The sequence below is a fragment of the Aethalodelphis obliquidens genome, unplaced genomic scaffold (genome assembly GCF_003676395.1).
Source record: "Aethalodelphis obliquidens isolate GAN/ISIS:26980383/991018 unplaced genomic scaffold, ASM367639v1 scaffold7, whole genome shotgun sequence".
NCBI classification, from domain to species: Eukaryota; Metazoa; Chordata; class Mammalia; order Artiodactyla; family Delphinidae; genus Aethalodelphis; species Aethalodelphis obliquidens.
The window spans coordinates 19631306-19654769 of NW_020837951.1; the positions used below are offsets into that span (position 1 = coordinate 19631306).

Sequence of the window (23464 nt, forward strand, 5' to 3'; positions counted from 1 at the left end):
TCACTACTGGCTGGCTGGATACCTGGGGCCACTGATGTCACCTCTTTGAGCTCTGGTTTCTTCTTGTAAAATGGGGCTCTAAGGGTTGGTGTACAGATTACATGGTATAATGTGTGAAGCACTTAGCACCGTATCTGGCAATGAATTCAAGGCCCCGTAAAGGCTAGCTGCTGTTAGTACCGTGATCTTTATATTTCATTCATTCATTCAACAAACATTTACTGAAATTTTATGCTCCAGCACCATTCTAGGCATTGGATGAACAAGAAGACAACATCCTTTGCCTTAACAGAATTTACAGTCTAATTAAGTAGATATAAAGACAAATAAATATAAAAGGGTAATGTCTCAGGGGTTTGCTTACATGGGTGTAGAGTTTCAGTTTTGCAAGATGAAAAAGTTCTGGAGATGGACTGCACAACAATGTGAATATACTTAACACTAATGAACTGCACACACGAACACGGTTCAGATAGTAAATTGTATGTGACGTGTTTTTTTACCATCACTGAAAATAAAATTTTAAAAAGAGATAGTGTGTGGCAACGACTAGCTCTACAAAGAAAAGTGAGCAGAGTTGGAGGACAGAGAATGACAGTGTTGGGGAGGGTGGTGACTGCAGGCGGTCAGGCAGGGGAGGCTACTCTGTGTGAGGGAGCTGGACACAGGGCGGACTCTCCGGGGAAAAGCATTCCAGGCAGAGGGAACAGCAGGTGCAGAAGCCCTGAGGCAAGAATGCTCTCAAGGAATAATGAGACCCGTGTGACAAGAGCAGAATGAGTGAGCGGTAAGGGGCAGAGGGGCGGTGTGGTCAGAGAAGAAGCAGGAAGCCAGAGCATGCCAGGCGTAAGATGATAGGAGACCACAGGAGGGTTTTGAGCAGGGATGTGTCATGGACAGGACGCATATAATGGCCACCACTATCCTTTCTCCACTTGAAGGCTGCAGATGAGGAAGAACAAGCAAAGCCTTTTCCCATGAAGAGCTGGGCGGAGCCTTGAGCTCTAGGCTGTGTGACTCAGCCCAGGTGACTGCCCTCTCTGAGCCTCTCTCTGCCATCCTCTGCCTGCCTCAGTGCCATAATGCAGCCAATGCAATAATGGAGCAAGGATCCCAGGGAAGCGTGAAAGGGGTCCGGGGAGCCCTTGAGCATCACCTGCTCCTTTGGCTTCCTGTGCAGCCACAAAGAAGCCTGCTAGAAACCAGCGCTTTAGCCAGCGAAATCCCAGAAGGAGATTTCAAGTAAATCTTTTACTCAGGGTATAGCTAAAAGGAAACAAATGACCTTCGGGGACATGGACAGTGACCTGCCCTGTGCCTGGTCCGGCACTAAAGCCTTAAATACATCAACTCGTCAACAACTTGCAATCACCCGAGAGGTAGGAATTGCCATGCCCATTTGCCAGATGAGGAAACTGAGGCTCAGAGAGGCGGAGACTCCCCTGAGGCCACACAGCTTCCCAGAGGAAGCCAGCTGTGAATCCTCGTGTCCTCAACCACCAAATCGTGGATGAGACACACTGTTGAGGCCCAAGGCCCCCCTAGAAGAGCCACAGGGCCACCTAGGCGAGGACCACCTTACAGACCACACGCCACCAGGTCTCAGCTTATGGATGACAGCAGCATCGTGAACTCCGGAGTATCTACCTGACTTGGAAGGAACCTAAGCTGTCAATTTGACAACCTCCTTTCTCACTGGATAGAATGAGAAACTGCGGCTCAGAGAAGGGAAGGGACTTACCCACGGCTACTTAGCAAGTTATGGCCAAGCCCAGACCGTCCCGCACGACTCCAGACCCATTGGGCTGTGCTTTGTCTAGAAGGCCACGATTCCTAGGTCCTTCCCAAACCATGAACCCTGAAGGGCCTTGAACACTGCCTTGAACCCCTGTTCCTCTTAGCAGACTGGGAGCTGCTGAGACTGAGCACAGCCAAGGCATGGGGCGGTGGGGGGAGGTTCATATGTTCCCTGGAGGCACCTTAACAGTGTTTACCAAGCTGGGGCTATAGCCAAGTAGCTTCAAATGACAGGACTTGGAAGAATCTAAACCATCACCTTCTACAGGGCCCTGGGTAATTACGGGGCGGACACTGACCACAAGGTAGACAGACCCACGGGCAGTGATTTCCCCGTGGGTGATAAGTGCCTGACTGGGACTAGGGGAGAGCAGATGCTTCAGGGGAGCTCCAGGGACCACGCAATCTGCAAGGGCCTCTGGCTGCCGGGCAGGCGGGTCCCCACAGCACCCATGTTTATAATAGAACTCGGGCTGTATTTTGGTTTGGGAGCCAGATTAATCACTGCTTACAACGCACAAGGCGAAACCAGACATCACCTCACTGTTGCTGCAGACAGTCTCCCCATCGGCTGAGATGCTATTTGGGCCTTGGGCAGGGAGAGGAGGGGGGTCCTGTCCTTGCCTGGGGGTCCTGAGGACCAACGTACACCTAGACCTCAGCTGATCCCCCCTGCAAGCTGCTCTTGCAGGCTCCACCTCGGCCTGCACGAGGTCCCGGCTTCTCTCGCAGCAGAATGGAGCTCACCAGACTCGCTCAGCACTCCATGAGGCTTCCCACTGGACTTCTCTACCACCCTGGCAGCCCATAGGCCACACTGGGCAGTCAGCAGGACCGAGAGCCCCATTCAACAGAGAGGGTCAGGAGGAAGAAACACACGCCAAGAAACAGAGTGAGGCGTACTCGCCAAGTCCCTGCTCCTCTCTGGACCTCAGTTTCCCCAGCTGGCCTCTCAAAGCATCCTGTTGGCTCAAAAATTATAGGATTCTGAAATGTGATGTGTGGCTTGTCCAGAAGCACGGTCCTTCACAGTATAGCTAGGCATCTGACGCCAAACTCTACTTAGTGGGTACCTGAGACAGGTCAGGGCCGGAAGGTACAGTTTCGGTATGGCTCATTCATTCATCTGGTTATTCATGCATTCAAAGGTTTGCTGAGCCCCCACCAATGAGCCAGACCCTATCTGAGCACTGAGAATACACTGATAAACAAAGCAAACTCACTCCCTACCTTCTAGAACGGGATGTGGGCATTAAACACATATGAAGTGGAACAAAGGAGTACTGAGTGCTAGGAGAGAGCAGACAGCCAAGCAGGGGAGGCGGCACGGTGAGCTGAGGCTTGAAGGAGAAGCCACGTTGGAGAGCAGAGGGGCAGAGGAGCTCAGAAATGGAGAGGGTATGGACCCCAGAAACCCAGAGCAGCTCAGCAGAGGAGCCCCGAGAAGGTCCTCAGTAGGGGCGCTACATCCAGGTAGAACTGGCAGTTCTGCAGAAAGGCAGGAGATCGCTTCAGGCAGCGTCAATCACACTCCCTGCAAAAATTCCCAGATGACCCCCTCTGCCCTCCCATTTTAGCACAGATCTCACAGACAGTGGCCAACTCAGATGGCAGGTGGAGGGCTCGTGGGCAGGGTGCGGGTTGCAGGAGGGAGCCAGGAGGAAGTTTCAACTTGAGTACCAACTTCATTCCATTAGTCATGTCTAACGTGTTATGTGTTAAGAATGTGTTAAGAAAGATTCTGAGACTGAATTAGGCTTGGCAAGAAAGAGCGATTAGTGATGTCTGAGGAGGCAGGGGAAGCAGGGAGGTGAGGGACGACGGAGCAGATGTCTGTGGCCAGCACTGTGCTAAGCCCCGCATGAGGAAATAAAGAAGAGGTCCTCCTCTGTGCACTTGCTCTCATCTGACAAATGTGCCAAGGACACCAGTGAGTTGCCTGCTGGCCAGAAAGTGCAGAGTCCTAAAGAGGCTGAGAAAATGGGCTGGTGTGAGGAGGGAGGTATGAATTCTGCCTGGAGGTGCTGGGGAGATGGTCTTGGAGAAGATGGCCTTCGAGAATGGAATCAAGGGACAGATCCATGAAGATGACTGGTCTGAGCATGCCAGGAGAGGGCCCAGCGGAAGCAAATGCAGGGAGGCAGGAAGGCCCAGGGCACACAGGATTGGATGGAGTGAGGGTTTCTATACAGCAGAGTTTCTTGGCCTCGGCGCCGCTGACACCTTGGGCTGGATAAGGTTCTGCTCTGGGTGAAGCATCTGTCCCACGCATTGTAAGGTCTTTAACAACATTTCTAGCTTTTACCCATTAGAAGCTAGTAGCGCCCCCTCTCATTTGTGATGACCAAAAATGTGTCCAGACATTGTTAACTGTTCCTTGGGGGGCAGCTGAGAAGCGCTGCTCTATAGGAGAGAAGGCAAGAGGGTTAGATTAGGGGCAGCATGGGATTCTGCCCTCACAAGGTACAAATAGGTAGCCTTCTTGGTTAGTGGAGGGTGGTTAACTGGTAACTAAGCAAGATGAGTGATGGGACCAGGTGGGCAAGACCTTCTGCAGCACTGCTTCTTCACGTTCATCGGGATCACACCTTCATTCATTCATTCAACAAATACGTACGCAGCATCTACCCCGTGCCAGCCCTGTGCTGGGTGCCGAGGACAGAGCATCTTATTTAACCCTCCCAACCACTGCATGAAGCAACTGAGGCCACTTGCCCAAGCTCACACAGCAGGAGAGGGACACAGCTGGGATTCCATCCAGGCGTGTCTGACCCGGTCTGTGCACCTGCTCCCCCATCTGGAATCAGCTCAGCAAAGTCCCTTAGCAAGCATCGCAGGCAGATGCAGAGAAAGAAGTCTTCTCAGGCGGGGAGGCTCTTTTCCACTTGATGGGCCCACTTTATTTAAGAAGCTGTTTCAATCAGTGTTGGGGAAAGGGAAAGGGACTAAGGGTCAGGAGACCTGAGTTCAAATCCCAGCTCTGCCATTTAGTGACCCCGACAGCTATTTCTGTTAATCCAGTGGCTCTCAGCCTCGGCTGCACATGAGAATCTACTGCCTGGGTCCCACTCAGACCAACTGAACCAGAACCCCTGTGGGGAGGTGGGCAAGCTCCCCCGCTGATTCTCACGCACAGCGGGGCTGTGAACCGGGGCTGTAGACTTCACTCTCCGTGAGCCCCCAGTGATCTCACTGGCGTTTAACACCAGTGTCAGCACACGGCCAGGTACCTTGGTATATCTTTGTGAAATGACTGGAAGAGTGAATGAATGAATGAGACCTATTTGGGCCTCAGTTTTCTCAGCTGTAAGATGGGCATAATACTGCCTAACTCCCAGAGGTTACTGTTAGGAAACAATGTGATGAGGGACAGTAAACCTTCCTATCACGCTGGTCAGTATGGGAAACTTCCAACCCAAACTCCCTTTCTTCTGCCTACTTTTCTCCATGGCCCTTTTCATCTTCTAACACACCTCGTACTTTTACTGTTTTTATTGTCTGTCTCCCCACACAAGACTGCAAGCTCTGAGGAAACAGGGATTTTCGTCTATGTGTCAGCTCAGAGGTCTGCACAGTGCCTGACACACAATAGTCATTCAATCCGTTATGTTGAATAAATGAATGAATAGGGTTACTGGGGTCACTCTGAGGTGACACCAAATTTCAATGTGCTGATGAGCAAAGGGGACACAGACCTCGCCTCTCACCCACCAATGTTCCTTCTCGCTCAAGGCCCCCCCACATGAGATGAGGCAGAAAAACCACCCAACAGGATCAGGGCAAAGTGGCTACTGTTGTCACCAAAGACACTTGTGGGAGGAGAGACTGCTGACGAACAGTGACAATTCCAGGCCCGGCTGCCGCCCCATTGGTCCTCCTCCCTGACCCCCACCACTAGTCAGGGGTCCCTGCCTTAGGACCCGAGCACCCCATGCTCTGCCCACCATCCTCTGTGAGCAGGTGACACTGGCCTGCCACACACCAAACTCCTCCATGTTTGCCTAGGCTGGGGCCAGAGGGCCTTGGTGGAAATGGCTTTGCCAGATAGCTTTCCTATCACATGGAAGCTCTTCCTTAATTTAGAAAAGATGTCTCTCCCTGTTCAGGTGAGCTGGTTCCCCTGAGTTTGGGGATCTCGGCCTCCCTGGACATTTGCTGAGAGCAGGAAGGCCTGGAACCCCAGGCAGGAGCCGGTCCAGTCTGTTTTTGCATCTCCCGCCTCCTCTGCTGGACTGCTACCCCCGTACACAGCCCACCACTGTACACTGGTACAGAGACCACCACTGGCTGCTTTATGAGCCATGACTGGAAGGACACTTCTCCACTCACACCTCCACACCTCATCCATCAGAAAATGCTGGAGCCCAGAGGGGAAGTGAGTGGGGAGAGGGAGTCCCTCTGCGTTCTCTGAGGCAGAAGAAACCACATTTCCCCAGCTCAGACAGCCACGGACTCCTGTCTGGGTCTCGCTTCTTCAGGTCTGCAGTGTGGCCTGCTCTGGCCACGGAGGGTGGAAGAGAAGCGGAAGGGGAGGGGGGGAGTGATGTTCCAAGTCCCCTTGTGCCACAGGGACCCTCAGAGCACAAGCAGGATGGAGCCAGGAGAAGCCACAGCTGCCCAGATGAGGACCAGATGGCCGAGAAAGACGGCAGCTGTGGCCACAGCTGGGAGTCAGGGTAGAAGCTTAAGACGTGGCCCTAGGCCAATGTATCTACGGAAAACCCATCAGCAATGGGGTATTTTCCTGCAAAAAGCAATTGACCCTGGCCCTGCACTGTCCTCCCCCGTTTCCTGAACACCTACTATGCGCAAGCCCTGTGCTAGGCTCTGTAGGGAGAGCGATGAACCAGATTCACACATCCTTGTTGGTGAAGCTGGTCTTGGGGCTGAAATAACTCAGCTAAGATAGCCTATGGGTCCTTGAGCAGAGTAGGGTCTCCTAGACCGAAGGTCAGGGTTCCAAGAGGGCTTCCTGGACACAACTAGAGTTGAGTCTGAAGGATGGAACACCCTGGCTGGGAAGCCAGAGAGGAATCTAGGGGCACTACAAGCCAGAGACCCACCACCTAGGAAAATGGCAGACCTTCCCCCAAAGGCAACTAGAGGTAACTCCCCCTGCCTGACTGAAGCAGTGATGGGGTGGGGGCAGATGACAACAGCTCAGAACGTACAGAGAACTCACTGCCTCTATAGAACACTGGCCTGCGGTATATCAGAGGGATGATATTAGACCCAGAGAGGTCAGGCTTGCCCCAGGTCACACAGCGAGGAAATGGTGGAGCCGCGGGTAGACTCCAGATTCAACCGACCCCAGAGCCCACTCTCTGAACGTCCATGCTCCAGGCCTTGCTCCTGGTTTACAGCCCCAGGGGGCTCATGGTCATTCCAGATGGGAGGAGGCTCAGGTTCAGAGAGGGGATGCGTCGGGCCCCCGCCATTCCGCCCATGGGAGGAGGAGCTGGGCCAGTGGGGGCTCCCGGCTCTGACAATATTCCCTCCACCAGCACGAGCACCCCTAGGATGGCCTCCCTGGAGCAGCTGGGCCCCGAGAGGAAGGGTCACTTCTTGTCACACCTCCTTAACCATGGTGGCGGGACCTCCTCCAGGCGAAGGTGCTTCCCACCCTCTGGCAAGCACGGACCCTCGGAAACCTCTCTCCCCCCCTGCTGAGGGAGCTGGGGAGAGGCAGGTGGGCAGGCGGGCGGCACACAGCACTCCTGCATGAAGACCCCGCTTGCTAGGAAGCCCACCAGGCAAGGCAAAGCATCGACACCAAGGTATACCTTTCGTCCAAGAGGTCCTGGATTCCCAGAGAGCCCAGGCAAGCCCTCGTCGCCCTGAAAAACACAGACAAGGGGGTGAGGTGGGGGAACGGGAGCGGACACTCATTAAATTGAAAGTGTGGCCTCCCACGGCCAGTTGTTTGCAAACAGCATTCACGGAGGCTTAGGGGCCTCAGAGGAGACTCAGGGCCTCTGAGCGGGCTGAGGGCAGCTGGGCGGGCAGGGTACCCAGCCCCTCCCACTTAACTCAGTCACTCCATTTAATCTGTCTTATATGTTGGACTTTGGCAAAAGGTACCATTTGGGGAATGGGTTCCGCTGTTAAAACCATGTTTGAAAACCATCGCCCTGAAGGACATGCAGCCCTGAAGGACATGCAACCCGTTCCAATGAGAAATCCGTCTCTGCATTCCTGACACCCTCCTTCCCACCCTTGCTGGGCATGGCGGCTACCCAGTAGGGGGCATTTCTGCCACCACCATGAGACCCAGAAGCAGACAGCGTAGGAGCAAGAGAGAAGCCCGGGCCCTGCATGTCGTCAGGCCCGGCTGCAGAGCCTGCTCTGCATCGGAACAGCTGCGTGGCCTCCAGCAAGCTGCCCGCAGCTGAAGCTTCTGCTTTCTCCTGGGCAAGCTAGGCCTAGCTGCCTGGCCTAGAAGCTTCCAGTGAGGATCCGATGGGGGTGCATGTGGATGTTAACGCCCAGTAAGACTTTGCTGAGTGAAAGAACTTCCCATGAAGATGTGAGTGAACGAGCCACCTGTGCCTCAGAGGAATCAGCCGGAGCTGCCACCTCTAAGGACCCACACACTGGAGGCTGGGCTGAGAAGCAGTGTTCTGCTGTCAGGAGGGCTCTTGGATTGCATCCAGAAGGAAGCCAGACAGACTCGAGGATTCCTTCCAGCGTACGGATGTCCGGGACATTGGATGACCTTACTTGGAGTTTTGGGTTCCCCTGCTCCGGCCGGTCCTGCACTCCCTCCAGGCCCCTTGTTTAATTTACAGGGTGGACGCTTCAGGGATGGATGAAGTCCTTTGGCCTAAGCGTTCTCTCTTCCATGGGAGATCCTTCTGGTCTCAGCCCTTCAGAGTTAGGGAGCCCTGAGTCTCCAGTCCGTTGCCTTCCCACGTCCCGGAAGTTCAAGACCTGTCTGCTCGTACTAACAACCTCAGAGGGGCCTTCGAATGTCTGTTGGAAGCTTCCTGGGCATGTGCTACCAAGAACCTTCTGGATGTCGAGGGTCACCTAACAGGCCCTACAGAAAACCCACTCAGGGCGTTAGGCAAAAGGACATTCACCAAAGGTATGTCCATAGGCAACATTTTTTGTCGGTTTTATTGGTTGCACACTGGAAGAAGGCAGAAGGGAATGGTTTTGGGTTTGGTGTAGGGAGAGCTGAAGGGCTTTGAGGAAAAAACAGACCCCATCCTTTTCTACTTCCCACCTCCAGCGTTTGTCACGCAGTGACCTCTGTCGGGAGGGTGCGCCCCAGAGCACGGTGATTTCCCTGCTGTCCACTCCCCCACTTCCCTGAGCATTGGGGTCCCTGGAAACCTACCTTTGCCCCGTCGTGAGCCTTTCCTGGTGAGAGCCCGGGGTCCCCTTTCTGTCCCTGAAACAAAAACAATTCTACTTTGGCCGCCATGTTGTCTAAAGAGGGTGTCTCCCCACCAACTCTGCTCAACTCCCTGTCCCCTGCTTAAATGCCCTCCCCGCCTACCCCACTCACATTCCTCCACAGGGTCCTCTCCAATCCCATCCCTTCCCTGCTCCAGCACCTCCCATAGCTCCCCACCATGCCTACTGACAAAGTCCAAACTCCTCCTTGGGTGTCCCAAGTCTTCCGTCATCTGGTCCCAGCCATCCTGTCCAGACTTTGCTCTCCTTCCACCAGCCCAACCCACAGACGGGGTCCCTCTGCCCCATCCCCAGACCACAGTCCTTCCTTCACCAGACCTTGCACATCCCTACCACCGGGTCCTTGCTCAAGCAGTCACTCTCAACTGGAAAACCACTTCTCAATCATCATTAGCCAAACCATAAGCATTCTCAAGATACAGCTTGACTGCGTCCCCCGCAACCAACCTGTAGGTCCCTGGGCCCAACGTACAGGTGACGTGTTCCCCCGGGGCTCTCAGAGACCTTCTGAGAGATGTGTCCCAGAGGCAAGCTTGATTCTTTCTGATTTTCCTGTCCCCTGATGCTCACCTCACCATCTCTAATTACCTAGGACCAGTGCATCAGCAGCCGTTTAATCTGTGTACAGGCCTTCACAGTTTGCAATAACCCTCACTTCACCAGGTTCCCAGAAGAGCCCGATGAAGTGAGCAACGGAAGTGTTATTACCCCATGAACATATTCGGGGAAACTGAGGACGGGAGAAGGAAAGGGACTGCCCAGGGCCCCAAGCTGAGGCACCGGCAGAGCTAAGACGAGAGCTAAGACCCTGAATTTGTGACTCCCAGCTCTGCGTTCCAGGACGTCCCGGGACCCGACAAGTTAGAATAGGCAGTGAGTAGGGAAGACACCGACAAGCAGGCTGTCCCCAGTCATAGATAAGCATTCTTTGTGCCAAGCCTATGGGAGGCGTCCCCGTCACAAGGATCCTGGCTCCTAAGAGCACGTGCTCAGGAAAGGGCCCAACAACCACATCTCATACAGGGCTGAAGAGGGTTCCTGGCTGTGGGCCCACTTGTTTGAACCAATCTGATTAAATTACTCAGGAGACAGCCCCTTGGAAAGTCAGTCCCCCTGCTGTCAACTTCCACGAGGCCCTGATCCCTGTCCCTCACCCTCACTCCCAAGCTCCCTCCCCCATCTGGGTCCTGAGTCAGAAGTCCTGGGGTGAAGCCACGGACTCACAGTAGGACCTCAGGCAAGTGACTTCACTTCTCTGAGCCTCTGTTTCCTCACCATTAAAATGTGGGCTGCACAGCGCACACGCACACACACAGGCACGCACACACATGCACATGGGTACATGCTCACACACACACACGTGCCTCACACACACACACAGGCACGCACACGGCTGCATGTTCATACATGCACACATGCACACGCATGCACACACACACACACACACACACAGGCACGAGCACACATACCCGCTGGCATCCAGGTTCCTTGGCAAGGAGCCAGTGGGATCATGGACGTGACACGCAGGCAGGCTGTTCTGGCCAACCTTAGTTCCCATTTGTTTCTTTTCTGCGTCAGGACCCACACCTTCCAAATCCTGACTCAGTCACTCTCCATGAGAAATCACTGCGTTCCAAACTGGACAGAGCCTTAAAGAGGGAGGGCGGCCTTCCACTGCTCACCTAACATGCACCCAACACTGTGCCAGGCCCACTCAATGCAGCACCTCACCAGTCCTCTTACACCCACTTACTGAACTGCAGGACCAAGACCGGGGTTCAGGGAGGCTCAGTCAAAGCCCGGGGTGACGTGCAGATAAGAGGCAAGGTCTCACTAGGTCTGACTAGGTTCCCGGTCTATCTGACTCCAGAGCCCTCGTTTACAAATGGGAAGCCTAGATACTTCTCCCATACGCTCTCCCACTGCCCCAGGCTGCAGGCCAGCCCCTCCTTGCTAGGACCCCAACTCTCTGTCCACCTGGGTCCCTCCAGGTCACTTCTGCAGGACTCGCCTCTGTGATCTACTGCCTCATGCTACAGCTGCCCCTTGCTGACACTCTCCCACCCTCGGCTGTTCACAAACCCGGTTCCGATGTCTTTTATGTCCATGTGCAAGGTCAGGCCCAGGGCTACCCAGGATTCCAATGGCTAAAAAAGGACAGCAGCTTCTCCCCACCCCGACCTTGCCCACCTCGGTCTACATCCTGTTCTGTCATTTTACAAAAGGGGAAACTGAGACCCAAAGGGATGCCAGAGTGGCTCTCTTGCTCAGAGTCCGTATCCAGGCATTTTAGTTACTATGCACTGCTCTCTGCATTCTCGGCAGCCAGCACAGTGCTTGGGACGCAATCCCTGCCCGAGTACAACATCAACAAACACAGGTATTTACTGAACATCTACGATGAGTCCCATCTTCAGTGCACACAAGGAATACCACGGTGGGGATCAAGACACAGCTCATGCCTGTGGGGACCAATCAAGGGAGAAACCAGAGACCAGTAATGATAATCTGCACTAACATTTCCTGAGTGCTCTTCTAAGCCTTCAACACATAAATCTATGACGTAGCAGTGATCACTCTCCCCATTTCACAGATGAGGAAACTAAGGCACAGAGAGGGTAAGTGATTGGTCCAAGGTCATACAATTTGTAAGTGGCATTTAGGCTCAGGAGGTCTGCTTCCAGAGCCTAAGAGCTTTACATTTCAATACACTGCAGATGAACAACTATGATCCAGCGGTAAGTGGAGTACAGGAGGAAGTAGGGGGGCACCTGACCCAGACTGAGGGTAAATCAGCCACGCTAAGGCTGGAGGAAGACAAGGAGGGAGCCAGATGACGTCTGGGCTCCAGAAATGCTCAAGGCACCCTTGGTCAAGTGAAGGTGTGACTTCTGGGTTGGAGAAGACTATCCATCTTCCCAGCCAGACTCCTGCAAATTCTCCAGTAAGAGATATAAGGAATAATAAGGTCTAATTAATTGTTTACACATTGGTGAGGATGAGAACCTGGGTGCCAGACCCAGCTCTCCAGCCAACGAGCCTGTGTGATCTTGGACAAGCCCCTTTCCCTCTCTGTGTACAGAAGAGTAGACTCTGCCTGGAGTAGTTAACAGAGACTTGAGGAACTAGAAGATGGTGGGGAAGGTATATCCTAAACCGTAAATGCTACAAAATATAGCAGGGATAGAAACTATGAGCTCCTTTCCTGCAGGTAGGGTTGAGAAGGTGGAGAGAATAGAAGGCTTTGGGTAGATGAGGCCTCGAGAGGGGCTGAGACAAAGAAGGAACAAATCATGAAGGACTGGAAAATTCTGGGCCAGAAGTCCTCTGTGCAAGTCGTCTTTTGCAAGACACAAGATCCCAAGTACATAGCCCAGGGGAGGCATCATAAAAATATTTCTCAAGTGAGAAAATGAATGAATGGAGTCTCAAGAGACAACTGCAGGGCTTGGATTGGGTCAGATCTGTCCCCAGCCCTGGAAGGTCCTCTGAAGATTCACTAGGTCTTTCTTTCACCATCACTACTACCATTTCATGTGTTTATAAGTTCTGGCCATGGCAATAAGGCAAGAAAAACAAATAAGATTACTAAGATTTGAGGAAAAAGAGACAAAAATATGTCTTTTTTGCAAGTAATATGAGTGCCTGTCTAGAAAACCCAGGAGAACTAACTGAAATACTGTTAGAACTAATAAAATAATTCAGTAAAGGGCATGGTTATAAAATAAACACAAAAGTCCAAATATACAAAGTCAATAGTTCTTTTCAATAGCTGAGAGCCAGCTAGAAAATATAATGGGGGAAATATTCCATTCATAACAGCAAGAAAAATATAAAATTTCTAAGAACAAACTTAGGAAGAAAGGTGCAGGATTTATGCAATAAAAAGTATAGAAGTTTATTATGAGATGTTTTAAAAACTCAGCCAAATGGGAAGATAGGCCATGGTTTTAGATAGGAAAAGTTAATATTTTAAAGATGATAATTCTTCACAAATTAATAAACACATTTAATACAATTCCAAGAAAAACCCCAAGGGAGTTTTTTAAGGAGATTATTAAGATGGGCATAAATTTTATCTGACATATTAAATAGCCAGAACAATTTTTTTAAAGTGGACGAGGGAGACGCACAGCATAAAGCTAATAAATGTCATAAAACAGTATTTTACTAGCAATATACAAACGCAGTAATGAAACATATTTGAATGGCCTGGAAGAGACCCTGGTCTATCATATAATAGTTAGTGCAGGATAAGTTATTTAATACATGATGAACTACTGGGGGAAAAATAAAGTTATACCTCATACCCACTCCCATGAAGATTAATTCCAGATGGTTTAAAATTTTAAGAGTACAAATGATATTATAAAATGACTAGGAATATAAGTGAATACCTCTCTGGTCTTACTATGGGAAAGAAATGTCTAAGTATTAAAGTAAAGAACCATACATTCTACATATGGTAGAGCTCTCTCCATACTACCTGACATATTGTAAGTTCCTAATAAGTGTTAGTTATTATTGTTAGTCCAAAAAAAAAAAATAGGTAACACTCTCACTTGTGAAAATCATCATGAATAGTCTTAACAGGCAAACAATAAATTTGAAAATACTTGTAAGGTAGATGAAGGCTTAATAAGCCTTCATATATAAACACAAATAATTTTTACAAGTCAATAACAAAAGATAACATCCTGGGACTTCCCTGGTGGTGCAGTGGTTAAGAATCTGCCTGCCAATGCAGGGGACATGGGTTCGAGCCCTGGTCTGGGAAGATCCCACATGCCATGGAACAACTAAGCCCGTAAGCCACAACTACTGAGCCCGCGCACCACAACTACTGGAGCCCGCGTGCCTAGAGCCTGTGCTCCGCAACAAGAGAAACCACTGCAATGAGAAGCCCACGCACCGCAACAAAGAGTAGGCCCCACTCGCTGCAACTAGAGAAGGTCCGTGGGCAGCAACGAAGACCCAAAACGGCCAAAAATAAATTTAATTAATTAATTAATCTTTAGGAAAAAGATAACATCCCAACCCCAAAAATAAACAAATCCATAAATGGTGAAATGCAAATGAAAAACAAATGTAAGAAAAACATTCTTCTCAAAGATGATCAATGCAGTGAAGTGAATTGAAAACAATAATGAATTATCTTTTTCAAACAACCTCCTCTAATGCTAGCGGTGGCATGGATTGGTTCAATCTTTCTAGAAGGCAATTGTTAATAAAATTACAGCTAAACACTATATAGCACTTACGGGCAAGGCATATTTTAAATTATTCGTATATATATGTATGCGTGTATATATGTGTGTGTATATATACTGATATATAGATAAGTATATAGATATCTCTCTCTCTATATATATATATAGATAGATAGATAGATATTGCTTAACCAACAGTGCTAAAGAGCTATGGAGCGAATAGACTTGTGGCTGAAACTATGGACTTTGGAGTCAGACAGTAGAGGGTTCAAATCTTGTCTCTGACACTTATCAGAAACAGGCTAGTTACTTAGCCACTTTGGACCTTAGTTTTCTCATCTGTAAAATGGGGGTAATAACATCCACCCTGCAAAGCAGGTAAAGCTGTTGGCCAGTCCCTGGACCACAGGCTGTTCAAAATGCAGTCAGTGCCTATCACTGGGCAAGGCCACTGCAAGAGGCCTGCTTCCCTCTTGATACTTTCTAGACTTTTCCACATTTTCTTTAATGAGTATGCCCTACCTCAGTAATCAGAGGAAGGGGAAAGGGAGGCTGGGGCCTGAGGCCCAAGAATCCTGTAAGGGCTGGCTCCACCTCAGCTTCTAGCAGCTCTGCTAACAGTCACTTGGGTTACTGAGCATGGCCCCTCTTGCCCACCTATTCTCCCTGGGTGCCCAAGGGCCCCTAGTAATCCTGGGTAATTCACTGCAAACCGAGCAGGCCAGAGGAGGCCGGCTGCCAGGGAGAGTGGGGCCAGGTGCCTCGTCGCCCAGCACAGGCACAGCTGGAGCCCTGCCCGACTCTGGTCCAGAGCTTCTTACCCCACCTGGGCCCTGCATCCCATCTGACTTCACCTGGTTCAGCATCAGCATCACCATCGGGGCAGCTCCAGGCCTCCCCATTGGTCACCCTTCAACTTGCTGGCCACCGACCAAGATTCTCAAGCTGCCTGAGTGGCCTTCACAAACCCCATCTGATCATGTCACGTCTGCTAAAAACCTCATGCCTTCCTGCTGCTCTTTGGATAAAGTCCAAAAGTCTTAGCACACCCACCAGGCCTTCTGCCCTCCCCAGCCTCCTCCTGCCCCTTTGCCTGGTCGCCTGCTGCTCTTCAGACCTTGGTTCAACCTTCCCACCCTCTGGGAAGGCAGGCTTCACCTCCCAGACCAGGTTAATCGCCATTCTGTGGGGTCTCTGAGCACCCAGTGCCTCTCACGTGGAGCCCTTTTCAGGGAGTGGTCAGCTTATTTCCACAACGGCAGCGACCGTCCCTGTCTGTGCCCCATTGTAGGCCGGGCACCTTGAACGTGCTGACAGCTGACCACTTACCACAGGCCAGCACTGCTCTTAACTCAGTTATACCTCATGACAACCCAAGGGGGCAGCTACTCTTATTACCCCATTTTCCAGATAAGGAAACTGAGGCATGAGAAGTTCAAATAATTTGCTCACAGTCACACAACTAAAAGGTGACAGAGCTGGGACGGGAACTTCGACCGTCTGGCTCCAGAGTCTGTGCTCTTAACCACCGTGCTTTCCTGCAGCAATAACTACGGGTCGGTTGGACACACGACTCAACCCTGGGCCTCCAAGGTCAGCTAATGCCATCCACCCAGGGTTCTGGCTTCTCTGCCTCATTCTCAAAGTCCTTGATCTTGACTCCCTGCGGGACCTGACAAACCCTCTTCTTGATTTGAACGTGGGGCATATGGGTATGTGGTACATGGGGAAAGCCTTGGGCTCTGGAGCAGGCATGTGGGGTTGAAGCCTGGCTCTGGCCTGTACCAGCTGTGCAGCCCTGACAAGTGTCTTCCGACTGGCAAACCCAAGGACCCGAAATACAGCCTCGCCACTGCTGGTCACTGCAAGTGACCCCAGTAAGGCATTGGCCCTTTGGGTCTTTGCTCCTCTGTGACCTCAAGAGGGATGAAGTGCTCTGTCTCCCCTTTTTGATTCCTCAATCCACCAATCTCTGCCATCCTTAGTCTGGCAGGGGGATCTTTAACCCACAAGGCCATAAGCTCCCAAGGGCTCAATAAATACAGCACAGGAACGACCACACAGCGACCCAGCGGACGAAGGGCAGGCTCCCTGCCACCACGCAGACCCTGCCTGTTTGGCTGATTTTTCCAACAAAAGCACATAGTAGGTGCTCGATAAATGTTTGTTGATTGAAGGAAGATGAATGGATGGGGGCCCCAGAGGCAGCTCTCGAAGCCAACACCGTGCGGAAGAGGAGGAACCAGCACAGAGCCTGGAGGAGCCCAGGCCTACAATCCCACCGGGTCTCCTCCCAGACCCAGAAAGGATCCGGTAAACAGCGAGGACCCTCTCCCCAGAATCACATCTATTCCTGCAGATCCATGACATTCCCTTCCAATCTTGGATAAGTCAGGAATTCCATCCGGGAAGAGCCTCTCTTTAACCCTGTCCTGGTCAAGCCACAGATTGAGAGCAGCCCAGGGCCAAAGCCCAGCAGACTGGGCCTCCCATCCAACTGATCTGTCCTGGATCCACCTCTGCTCACTCCTTAGACTCACAACCAAGTGTCCAGGTAAAGGGCATGACTTTTCCCCTTGGCATGTTATGCAAGTTCTAATGGGAGAAGAAGACTCCCATTCCAGTGTGTTTTCTGGAACCCTCACCCTTACTCGTTTACACAGAAGCAAGCTGGAAGCCTATCCGTGAGGCCCTGAGTCCACAGGTCCCAGCTCCATGTGGCAGCAGGAGTGTCAGGACTACTGAACCTCACGCACCACACCCAGAGCTGCTCCTGAAGGTGGCGAGAACAGCAGCTGGTGGGTCCTCCTCCGGCCTCTGCACATCTGCTGGCAGGATGGGGGTGGGCTGCAGGCCAGACTGGAGCTGAGGCGCTGCAGTGTGGGGCAGCCTGGACCGGGGAGAAGCTGACGGAGCATCTGCCACAGAAGCAGGGGGTCACATTTGGGGGCGGCAGGGAGGGAGGACCAGACAGGCCCGGGGCAGGCCAAGAAAGGCGTGTTCCTGAGCAAACCTGGCAATCAAAACAGCGGCCAATCCTCAGCATCTCGATGTACGCCACGGCCTTGGAGACCGGAGGCCTCTGCAAAGTAGAAGTCTTCCAAGGAGCTCCCCCCTCTCTGCCTGACCCATGGGGGCAGGTGCCACTGCCGTTTCTTACACAGTGTCTTAATCCACCTGAGCCTCAGTTTCCCCATCTGTAAATGGGTGCAATATCTCCACCTATCACCCAATGATAATGAGGTCATTAGGTCTTTGTGGGGATCAAATGAGACAGGCTACATGAAGTGCATGCAGAGTGCCTAGCCCACAGTAAGGGTCCAATATACGGTGCTTACTACCATCAGTGTTTGCCTTGTTAAAACCCAGAGCACCTCCAGGCAGCTGCTGGCCCCTAAGCAGCTGAGGCCTCTGTGCTCGCCTTCCCAGTTAGGACCCCAGTCCAGCCCTGGCCGAAGTCACACACCTACAGGGGGGAGGCAGGGGCTCCCGCCGCCGTGTGCAAGGGCTCTGCGCTGGCGCTCTGGTGCCACAGCGTCATACATCCAGGGCTACTTGCGTACATTTGTCCCAAACTTCTGGACAAGGTGGGCAGAGGAACTCTGCCCTAGGAGTCAAGCCTGGCCTTTGGAGGATGTTCAACCATCAATCGCTGCATGAGCTGGGGCCAGTCGGTTAATGGCCTTCCTCAAGCCACTAGCCCTTTGTAATGCGTTAGCAAAGAAGGACCCTGAGCCCAGGCCAACCAGGGCCCACGGGTGCTCTTCACCTGGCCACCCCACAGCTGACAGCGGGGCAGACCCTCTGCCTGTCCTGGCCTGCCCCACACTCTCTCGGCACGGTTGCTGTGCTCTTGGCTTCCCCGAGCCTGTGTCTTCCTTCCTCTCCTCCTATTTCTCCAGCCATCACTCGAGCCTTCTCCCTGTAACCTAAATAATGCTGGCCCCATACTTTTCCTCGTGCTTCTCACTCCACGCGCCACCCTGGACAGCTCTGTTCTCTGCCGGTGCTCCTGGAAGGCACCAAGGCACCCCGGGGCTGGAGCCCCCGACACTCATCAGAGCGCCAGTCACGTGGGTTTCTGGTCCCATCTAAAGTCCAGAGGTGGCCTCTCTGTGCTGGCCACCCCCCAGGGCTCTATCTGCAGCTCAGAGTCTCCTGAGTTTCAGAATGTCTGCGAATCATCTCCACCGGGCCGGTCTACAGATTCCCAGATGCAACATTCCTTCTTCCGGCTCCTCAATTTGGTCACCTAGGCTAACACCAGGGAGTCACCACCTCTCTCCTCTCGCCCATCACCGAGTCCTCCCTACCTCACCTCCACATTGTCAAGGTGCCCACTCCCCTCCTCCCACACCCCTACGCTGGCCTGTATCACCCCAGGTCTCCCTGCCTCTGCTCTGGTTCCACACCCCCCAGTCCATCTTCCACATGGCATCCGGGGTCTTTCTCAAACATGATCTTTCCACGTCCCTCCCGAGCTCAAAACTTGACATGCCTCCCCAGGGTGTGTCTTATGACCCAGTAACACGTACATTCGAGCTGGACCTTCACAGCCCTCCCTATTTAGCAGCAAATGACCTTTCTTTCCACTCCCTCTGAGGACCTTAGGTTCCAGCTGCCCTTCTCCCCCTCAACCCCTCCCCACCAGAAGCTAAACTCTTAACTCCTCACTGTGTCTCCAGCCTGGTACAGGGCCTGGCACCTGGGAGGCTCCAGGGAGTGCTTGAGGCCTCCACAGTGACCCTGAGGCCCAACCACCAGGAGCCTCTAAGAAGAGAAGCTCCCCCAATGCAGCCCTAACCTCAGCATCCGTCCCACGGCTCTCCCTCCAGACCCCACAGCAAACACTCACTTTGGCTCCAGGAGGGCCGGGGAGGCCTGGATTTCCATAAGGCCCAGGAGGACCCTGAAAGGGAAAAGAAAAAAGAGATGAGGGGAAAATAGGGGTCAGGGCCTGGCACTTCCGCCCACCCATCTGCTGGGTCTTCCCTAGTCAAGTCTCAGCAGTCTGGCCATAGCAGCTGCTTGCAGAGAGGCTCCCCTGACGCCCGGCCCCGTGCTAAGCACTTTCCGCGCATTATCTCACTTTAACCTATTAACCCACAAGGTAGGTGCTACCACGATTCCTATTTTCAAGATGAGGAAGCTGTTGCTCAGAGAGGTTTATAACTTTCTCAGGTCACCCAGCTGCTAAGGGGCAAAGCTAGATCTCAACCTCAGATGCGTGGCTTCAGAGCACAAGCCCTTAACCCCTGAATGTGACCACCTTTCTGTGCGCTCTCCACCTGGCCCCATGAGCCCCTCCCACACTCGCTTCCTCAGGCTCAGAGCACACTTAGCTGTTTGCTGCCCTGACCATGCCTGGTATGGATACTTCCTCTCTGTAACACTTTTTTTTTTTTTTTTTTTGCGGTATGCGGGCCTCTCACTGTTGTGGCCTCTCCCGCTGCGGAGCACAGGCTCCAGACGCGCAGGCTCAGCGGCCATGGCTCACGGGCCCAGCCGCTCCGCGGCACGTGGGATCTTCCCAGACCGGGGCACGAACCCGTGTCCCCTGCATCGGCAGGCGGACTCTCAACCACTGCGCCACCAGGGAAGCCCTGTGTATCATTTTGTCATGCTGTCCCATCATCTGGCATGCCTTTCCCACCCATCCCCTCCAGCTGAAATCCAACCCATTCTTCAAGGCCTGGCTTTAATGCCACCTCCTCCAAGGAACTTTCTGGGACTCTTCCTGCTAAAGGGAACCTCTCCAGACTTCAGACTCCAACTGGACTCCGTATGAGCCTCTGGAGTTGCGAGCCCAGTCAAGGGAGCACTTGGCTGCTCTGAACAAATGGGCATCCCTCCTGTGGCCCCAACACGTAGTCAGAGCTCTCCCTTAGATTCCTACATGCTCTGAGCTTACAGGGTCCCCCAGGGACCACGAAGCAGCTGGGAAGACTGAACTCAGAGAGTCAGAGTCTTGGCCAAGGTCACACAGCAGAGTAGTGGCCAAGAGAGGGCCGGGACCCAGTTTTTTTGGCTTCAAGTCCAAGGCTTATTCGTGGCACTGGATTTTCCCAGGCCATATTTGAATCTCCCTTACAACAGCTGCGGCCTTATGTCCACTTTCTCTGCAAAGGCCCTGGGCTAGCGTCCTGCAGCCCAGTAATATAAACAGAGTCCTAAGAGTTGAGTACTTTCTGGAGGTCTTTTGTCCAACAGGAATAATCTGAGGCATTGGGGATGGAGACAGGCACCTCGAGGGGTGCCCCCTACTACAACAGCCTCTAGATACACTGCCCTTGTCCCTGCCCCCTCTTGACTCATCTGGCTGTGTATGAATTTGCTTCCTTCCTCTCTCTTCAAGGCCAACTTCCCAGCTGCAGCCTGTCACATTCTGCCCAAGGCACCTCCCTCTTCCTCCATGCCTGAGCTGGGACCCTCCCCTTCTCCATCCATGTGGAGGAGGAACAGAGTTGAGAGGCTCACTCAGTCTGGGGAATTTATAACAGTGTCATGGGTGACCTCCAAAATAATCAACCCTCCAGCCCCTTCCCAATATTTCACCAAACGCTGTCTCCTGGCACCTAGATGCAATATGGTCCCAGTTCTGAGACTTCCCCCTCTCCAGCCTCAGTCTCCCCATCAGTTCCATGAATGACAGGGACTCATGGTGTCTAAGGAATCTGGAAGACCTCAGAGCTTCACCCCAGCCTGGGCTCCTGGGCTCTAACTTTAGAGCTCAGCCTGAATTGGGGAAAGGTTGGACGGGGGTGTTTGAGGAGGGGACCTTCACATCTAGCATTCTAGAACCAGGCATGGGCTGTGCCAGGCAATGTCAAGATTGACTACCTCTCCCCAGTTGTGCCCCCAGCTGCCCTAAAGATGGAGGGATAGAGCGCTCGGCTACCCCATCTGCAGCTTGTGAAGGTGAGGGCTTCCTTCCCATCCCCACTCCTCCACTCCTCTCCAGCCACTGCCTTGCAGAGAAATGAATCACATAGTTGACTGAGAGCCAAGCAGACCGACTCTACAAATGCTGCAGCCCAGAAAGCCGAGTGGAGGGAGGGCCTAGGGATTCCCCAGCATCCCTCGATGGGTCGAGGGAGTATGCAGAGGTGGAAAGGGGCCAGCCACAGAGCTTTGGATGACCTCAGATAAAGCCCTGACCCTCCCTGAGCCCCAGAACCACCATCTGTACAGAGGAACTGGGATTGTTTAATCCCCACATTCTATTATCTTTGGCATTTTATGATCTATGGAATTTCCAGTCTAGAAACAGGGTGATGGGCAGCAGGGAGTGGGGAGTACTCCGAAAGCCTGAGAGGGATGTCAGGAGAGTCATTCCCTCATTTGTGGAATTTCAGAGCTGGTAGGAACTTTGGATGGAAATGCCTTACCATGATCCAGTGTTTTATAGATGTGGAAACTGAGGCCCAGAATAGGGAAGGGACTTGCCTAAGGTCACACAGCTTCTTGGGGGAAATGCTCTTGACTCCCAGACTAGAACCCATCGGCAACCATTTGCTCAGCACCTCCTGCACACAGGGTACTCTGCTAGGCATTGGGTGAAAAAGAAAAGTCAACAGCGCCTGTCTCTGGCCCAGAGAGGCTCAGTTGAGTTGATGGAAAAATTAGCGCAACAGGTAGTTTAAGAGTCAGACTGTCTGCTGCTCTGGAGTCAGACTGTCCGGGTTCCATCCCGGCTCTGGCATTTACTCTGTGTTTGAACTTATCGAAAGCAACCGAACACTTCTGAGCCTCAGTTTCCTCACTTGTAAAATGGGGATAGTATTGGAACTTACTTATCGGGAAGGCTGGGAAGATGGGATGAGATCCTGCATACGCCACCCAGGTGACAGAGTTCAGTGGTCAGTGTGAACTTTTACAAAGGGACCCATGCCAGCCAGAGGGGCAGTGAAGTGCCGCAGGAGCGCCAGGAAGGAGGTGATCATCAGAAAAGGAGGCGGCATTTGATCTGAGCTATGGATGGAGGAGGAATTTGCCAAGGAGGACATGCCGGGTCAAGAGGACAGTCCAAACAAAGGCACAGAGGCTAGGGGCTCAGGAGGAGTTTGGAGGCCCAGGCAGACTGCTACGTCCAGGGGCCTCATCCTGGTCCCAGGCTACAAGGTCCCTTGGCCAGCATTGTCCATGATACCTCTGTGGTCCCCAGCTCTGGGCAAGTGCCCCATGGAGACTCCAAAGCCAGGAGGAAATGCCACTTCAGACAGCAGATTCCAGAGCCCTGGGCCCAGGGAGCACAGGGCCAGGTCTGGAGGGAACTAGGGCTCGAGTAATTGCATAACCAGAACCATCCTCTGGGCTCAGAGCTAAAAATATGCCCCAGGCAGCTATCTCTGCCAGGGCCTCGCCAGGCCCCCAGCGTGGGAAAGGCTGATTCAGCCTGGGCACAGATGCCAGGCGCCATGGGTCTGAGCCCTCTTGGGAAAACGACAGATTTCTCTCCAAGAGGACCCCTAAGAGTCCCAGTATTATACGGTTAAGAGCCTAGGTTCCAGTCCTAGCTCTTCCATTTCCTAGTAATTTGGTTTTCTCTCCCTAAAATGAGAGTGGTCACACTGGCCCATGGGGGTCCTGGAAGGAGAGAGGATCAAAATAAGACAGCATTAAGTGACATGCCAGGCATAACAGACCAGAGCTGTTTTTCACTCCGAGGTTCCGGCTAGCTCCTACCAGCCACCAAAGCCCTGCCAAGCCATTCTCCAGACTCTGGTTGAACCTCTCAGCATGGGAAGCTCACCCCATCCCTGGCACGGCCCATCTGGTTGCCTATGTCAGCATCGCTACCCCAGGTTGTCCCAGCAGAGACGGGAAGATGGATGCAAGTGTCATCCTCTCCCAAGTCAGCTTTTTTCCTGGACAAACACTAAAGCCCATCAGCTGAGGGGATGGGCAGAAAGCCCTTCTCCACTCCAGGCTGCCAAGGGTGATACCCACAATAGACAGCATAGACTCTTCAAGAGGTTCTCACGGTCCCATGCCACGTCTGGCCACACAGTGCCCCCTAAGAGCCCTACGTCCAC

At 52.6% G+C, this 23464-nt stretch overlaps 1 protein-coding gene across 6 annotated transcripts in view; it reads right to left on the reverse strand.

Annotated features, from left to right (window-relative positions):
- COL27A1 (collagen type XXVII alpha 1 chain) overlaps positions 1-23464 on the reverse strand; it is a 143851-nt gene that overhangs the window by 99582 nt on the left and 20805 nt on the right. For all 6 annotated transcript variants that reach the window (XR_003432530.1, XM_027105101.1, XM_027105102.1 and 3 more), the window contains exons 5-7: positions 19285-19338; positions 9140-9193; positions 7581-7634 (exon numbers count right to left, since the gene is read on the reverse strand). Coding sequence is in view for 5 of the 6 variants with exons in the window: in XM_027105101.1 (XP_026960902.1) it covers positions 7581-7634; positions 9140-9193; positions 19285-19338 (162 nt within the window). In the remaining variant the exon portion in view is untranslated. The remainder of the gene's footprint in view (positions 1-7580; positions 7635-9139; positions 9194-19284; positions 19339-23464) is intronic.